General features: G+C 38.8%; 1 protein-coding gene across 1 annotated transcript in view; it reads right to left on the bottom strand.

Moving 5' to 3' along the window:
- Positions 1-5,468: 5,468 nt before the first annotated feature.
- The window catches only part of LOC122071661 (biotin carboxyl carrier protein of acetyl-CoA carboxylase, chloroplastic-like), a 28,201-nt gene continuing 27,405 nt past the window's right edge, over positions 5,469-6,264 (bottom strand). Inside the window, exons 6-7 of the mRNA XM_042636039.1 lie at positions 5,943-6,008; positions 5,469-5,841 (exon numbers count right to left, since the gene is read on the bottom strand). Of these exons, the coding sequence (XP_042491973.1) occupies positions 5,818-5,841; positions 5,943-6,008 (90 nt within the window). The 3' untranslated portion in view covers positions 5,469-5,817. The remainder of the gene's footprint in view (positions 5,842-5,942; positions 6,009-6,264) is intronic.

The following is a 6,264-nucleotide window of genomic DNA, read 5'->3' as shown; positions in this document are numbered from 1 at the left end:
AGACGACCTGAAGCTCTCTATACTCTAGCAAGCTAACCTGACCTACCTAAGTGGAGGCTTACGATGAGCCTAAAAGTGTACATGGCTCGGAACTGTCACTTAAGATGCCAAGCCTCCAGCTCGACCATAACAAGGCCTAGTCTCTTGAACAACCATTTAGGGGCTGAGCCCCCTGCTCTGCCATTTTGCAGTCAACCCTCCTGCTCTGCCATCTTGGGGTCAAGCCTCCTACTCGGCCAATTAAGGACTCTCCAAATAAGGAGTCCAAGACCAAAATAACAGCATGAAATCAGGGGTGAATCCCTCAATAAAATCCTACACCCTCAGAAAAAAAAAAAAAGTGGAAGATATTCTTGGGATCTACTTTATAGGGCAAGGAGTCAGTTTCCTTGTCAAAAACTTGCCAAGTACGAACTCTCCATAAACTACCACTATCCCCTGGCTATAAATAATCAAGGTAAGCCTCTAAAAGGGGGGATTGATTATTTTTGCTTGGAATTTACCTATTCCAAGTATTCTAAATTTGGCATTGGAGGGTCCCTCGCCTGATCAACCCGACCCTCTTTGTTTACTATTTTTTTAATGCAAGAACATCTGGCAACCTCATCTAATGCCTGAGAATTCTCCCGGTTAGATTCCACTGCATCACCAATAAATCTTCAAATTTTTTATCAGAGTGGACATAAAGGTCGTGCGGGTAGGCATCAATGGATGTGAGCTCCTATATACGGCGTGATCACCGACATTTGTCTTAGCGACTAGAGAATCTCGGACACTTGAATGTCGCGATAAGTGATTAGTGTTACGAGTAGAAGAGGAGGAGTTTGATGATGCTAAGACAATAGCGAATCTTTTTTACCAAACTAGTGGAGCTGTGGGTGAGGATATAGAGGTTGAGGATGATGACATTGATGATAATGGTTGACAAATAATCATGTCCTTTAAGAGGTCCAAAGCATCAGTTGTACCACCCTACTGCTGAAGAGTGGTTGGTTGCATCTAGAGATTGAACAATCACGAGTAGAGCGAGGAAAATATTCCATATACAGGAACATCTAGCAACCTCATCTATTGCCCGAGAATTCTCCCGGTTAGATTTCATAGCATCACCAATAAATCTTCAACTTTGTTATCAGAGTGGACATAAAGGCCATGCAGGTAGGCATCAATGCATGTGAGCTCCTATATACGGCGTGATCACCGACAGTCGTTTTAGTGACTAGAGGCTCTCGAACTCTTGAACGTTTCGATAAGCGATTGGTGTTACAAGTAGAGGAAGAGGAGTTTGATGATGCTAAGACAATAGCGAATCTTTTTTACCAAAATAGTGGAGCTGTGGGTGAGGATATAGAGGTTGAGGATGATGACGTTGATGACAATGGTTGACAAATATTCATGTCCCTCAGGAGGTCCAAGCACCACGTTAGTGCTTGAGAGTGGTTGGTTGCATCTAGAGATTGTACAATCACGAGTAGAGCGAGGGAAATATTCCATATGCAGGAACATCTGTCAACCTCATCTATTGCCCGAGAATTCTTCCGGTTAGATTTCACAGCATCACCAATAAATCTTCAACTTTGTTATCAGAGTGGACATAAAGGCCGTGCAGGTAGGCAACAGGGCGTGGGAGCTCCTATATACAGCGTGATCACTGACGGTCGTCTTAGTGACTAGAGGCTCTCGGGCACTTGAACGTCGCGATAAGCGATTGGTGTTACGAGTAGAGGAAGAGGAGTTTGATGATGCTAAGACAATAGCGGCTCTTTTTTACCAAACTAGTGGAGATGTGGGTGAGGATATAGAGGTTGAGGATGATGACGTTGATGATAATGGTTGACAAACAATAATGTCCTTTAGGGGGTCCAAAGCATCAGTTGTACCACCCTAGTGCTGAAGAGCGGTTGATTGCATCTAGAAATTGTACAATCACAAGTAGAGTAAGGGAAATATTCCATATACTAGCTAAGAGCCTGGTTTTGAGACCCACAAAGTATCGTTATGGATTTTTTCAGTATCCACCTTTGCCAATGTATCCACCTCATCCCATCTGTCCACTACAACCTATCCTTTAGGGTCGAGCTATCAATCATAAGAAGACAACAGTCAAGGGAGTTATATTTGGAGTCTACCTGTAGGAGATGGTAGTTAAACTCATGAAAGTAGCATGTCATTCTTCTGTCAATAGTTCTGGGAACCCATTATGGTATCTAGCAGTAATCACCCCAATGGGATGATGATCATTGACGATCATGTTAGGGGTGTCAATTCCAAGCCCGCACCGATAGGCTCGACAGAGCTCGACACGTTTATGGCCTGACCTGGACCATCCCGATTAATAAACATTTGGGCCTAAGCCCCGACCATTTATAAATAGGTAGTACACAGTGCAAGGGGTAAGCCCGACCCATTTACAAGCCTGACTCGAACCGACATGTTTAGCCCGACTGTTTATATAGGTATTTTGATTTTTTGGGGATGGAATAGGATATATACTGATATTTTTATCAATTATTGACTGTAATTAAGTGTAATATCTTTTCAAAATTTTTGATAATTTAATAAAATAAATTAAAGTATCTTAAATCTAAGAAAAGTAAAGACCATTTAAGGCCCGTTTAAGGTGTGACATCCAAGAATACGATAATTACTAGACCCGCTTGAGAAATCAGTGAGGTGTCCCCACAAAAAATACGGTAAATACTAGGGGGTTTGGGAGATTGGTGAGGGTATGCAAACTTTAGTCGCACATCACCTAGGGAGAGATTACTGGGCTAGTTAATAACCTCTAGCCTCCTTAACATGGCACAATGCGTTTTAAAGCCTTGAGGCCCATGAGCTAAAGAGGAAAATATTGTGCAAGATTAATGAGGCCGGACATTACAAATGGTATCACTGCAGACCCCGATAGCGTATGAGGCCACAGCAGGGATGCTGTGCCAAAAGGGAGAAATTTGTGACATCCAAGAATACAGCAATTACCATACCTGCCTGGGATATCAGTGAGGTGTCCCCACCAAGAATGCTACAATTGTTTGGAGATCGGTGAGGGTATGCAAACTTTAGTCAGACATCGCCTAAGGAGAGATTACTGGGTTAGTTAATAACCTTTAGCCTCCTTAACATGGCACAATGTGTTTTAAAGCCTTGAAGCCCATGGATCAAAGAGGACAATATTGTGCAAGGTTAATGGAGTTGGACCATTACATAAGGCTTTATTGGTACATTACCCTATTTAAGGCCCAATTATAGACTGATTAGCCTGATTAGGAGAAGCTCGAAACCCGACCGAGACCGATTCACTCCTTAAATAGGTAGGTCATGGTCCAAGGACATAGACCTGCCAGGCCCGGCTCGGCCCAACTGGGATCGCCCTGGCCCGATCGATTGACACCCCTAGTTCATGCATACGATAGGCCACGACATTGGTGTGGTGGGGCTAGTTGGTATCAAAAGTAGTTGGTGAAGTTGTGGTGTACTAAGCCCACCCATGGTAGGAGGTTTCGAGTTCGAGCCTCCTGGCTATTATCTTCCCTCCCTCTATAGAGTAGGTACCAATAAAAAATAAATAAATAAAAGTATACACAAAATTTAACATTTCTTTGGATTGCATGCTATTTTATAAATTAATTATGGTTGGATACTTGAACTAATAAAAATTAATTGAAATCTACTTATTTTTGCAGATTTGCATATTACAATTAGGACCGAGTTTGCCAAAATCATCGTGGCCCATCGCAACCATGTACAATAGAGGGGAGAGAGTTAGGGAGCGATGGGGGTGACATCTGGACCATCCCATCATTCAACCACCGGTGAAGGAAAACTTTGTTCTTAACAATTATGTAGGCTTCTCAATGCTTTACGTTGTATTTTTAAGGAGTACTTTTTAGGGAGCTGTATTTTTAAGGAGAACTTTTTAGAGAGTGTCAGATGTATCTTATTATACTATGATGATTGGGTATGAATATCTAAATTGTTTATTTATTTTTTCAATTATCCAAATTAGTACATTAAAACATCTGACCTTTTTTTAGTTTCATTTTTTCAAATATTCACCAATTAGAATTTAATTATTTAGTCCTTGTTTTATTAATTTTTTTAAAGATTTTTTTCATAACTTTATTGAATAATTTGTTGACTTTTTTTACATACTTATTGTAAGAAATATTTTATTTATGCAATATTTCTCAAAAAAAATATTTTTATTCTCAATTATGGCTTTTATATTGTGCTTCTTTTTTTTTTTCGTTGTATTTTAATTTTGATAGCATTTTGTGCAATATTTCAAACACAAAAATATATATGCTTTACAATTATCCATTTTTAGTATTTGAACTTTTTTTTTAGTGCTAATGATGAAGTTTCTGACTTATGTTCTGTTTATTGGACAGTAATTGAAGTTGAAACTCAGTTTGTAATAGTGGAATAAGGATGATTTACAAACAATAGAATAGGTAAAATATAGGTATTGCTTGTAATTTCTCTCAGGATAGCAAATGTACACAATACATGATAGATCAAACTCTAGATTTTATCCATCTTGGCATGATCGTCTCTATCTTTGGATAATACTTTTGAACATGCAAAGAACAACAGATTATGTGCATGTTTCTGGGGCTATAACATTTTCAATTGGATGCTAAACATGAATAAATGGAATCAATTACTTTTCAGGTTGATGAGCATTCCAACCTTTATATATCCTTATTTATGGCCCTTGATACCATAAATAAAATGAAATGTATATACTGATAAAGGAGTTGAAACTATGTCATTATTTAGTTGTGAGTAACTTTTAGGATATAGGGAAAGCATTAATGAATTTGACTTTTGTCCAAAGTCTATTGAAAAATCATTTGTAATGACAACCAATAGATGCTTCCCAAGGCTTTTGGAGTTGAAAGTTTCATATTTATTGTTAAGGTTTTTCATCAGTGTATATCATCATCACCAGCCAAGTTGTATTGCAAATTTGGCCTTCCAACTGATTCAATCCTTTTAAGTATGAACCCGTAGGAGCAGTATTCAACGACTATGCTTTGTAATTACTGTCATATATTTTCCGCACATGCATTTTTCCTAGTATATATATGGAAAAAAGAATGCAACCTGATAGTGTTTTGTACGCCCACATACATTGGGAAGTTAAACTAGACTATGAAAAGACGCCATGTCCCGGCTCCATTTCCCCATGTGTGTGGGTGTAGGGAACACTATCGGGTAGCATTGCTTAACCCTATAAATATTTAGGGAGAAAGACTGCCAATCTCACATAGGAAATGCCCAAACACAGCTGGATGTGAACGGACTCAGCTGGCCCCGCCACAGCTGGGTATTTTCCCGCCCTTGTGTTTGGGCGTTCCTACACCAGACTGGCAGAGTTCTTGTTCCCATATATTTATATAAAACTTAAAAAGGAAGAAAATACATCATATAACTCATCACCCCTCTTGGGATTTTCTACTGAATGTGGAAATAGAATCAAGTTCTTTACTTTTTTAGGGAAAAAGTTGTTGAAATATTCCTAGGTTTGCTTCATATCTGTTTCAGGTAATACTAGAGAAACAAATGATGGATCATTCAAGGAAAATGGGGAGAAATTGTCCCTTTTCATATAGGCAACAGTTTTAGTAAAACTAACGAATTAGAAAATGTATCTTCTTCCAAGTCTTAATGTCTACCTATCATCCCCCTAAGCAACATATCCTACCACAAGAAAAATGCCGAAAACTAAACAAACTTCACTACCTCACCAAGAAAACCTTCCACCACCTCACACCGAATTTTTTTTGTCCCCTCCATGGGCAGCTAGAACTTCTACGGTTGGATTACAAACAGAGGCTGCAAAATAGAGTGAAAAGAGAAGAAAATCTCAAGCTAACTTAAAAAATCATCCATTTCACACACAAAATTGAACAAAAGAGGCAGGCAGAGGAAGTCACCATGTCCAAACTAACAGGCTTGCCATCTTCAGCAAGGATCTCAACTATTGTTCCCGATTGATCAGCCTACAGGAAATATATTTTGCAGATATGTAGTCAGTAAAATCTCACAAAACTGTTTGATGTACAGATAATATCAGACAAGCAATCAACAATCATTCTACTGGATGCAAAGATAAAAAAAATACTCAGGAAATTTGGGCCAGTAAAAGTTAAAAAAAGTAACATCTATGCTATATGATTTTCTAAGCTCATAAACTCAAGAAGCAGCAACTGCCCATAACTTTATAGTGACCAATTAAAGACAATTCTTGTATGGCAC

The sequence above is a fragment of the Macadamia integrifolia genome, unplaced genomic scaffold (assembly GCF_013358625.1).
Source record: "Macadamia integrifolia cultivar HAES 741 unplaced genomic scaffold, SCU_Mint_v3 scaffold_44A, whole genome shotgun sequence".
Taxonomy (NCBI): domain Eukaryota; kingdom Viridiplantae; phylum Streptophyta; class Magnoliopsida; order Proteales; family Proteaceae; genus Macadamia; species Macadamia integrifolia.
Note: the sequence above shows the minus strand (reverse complement) of the source record. Positions and strands in the feature narration are given on the sequence as shown.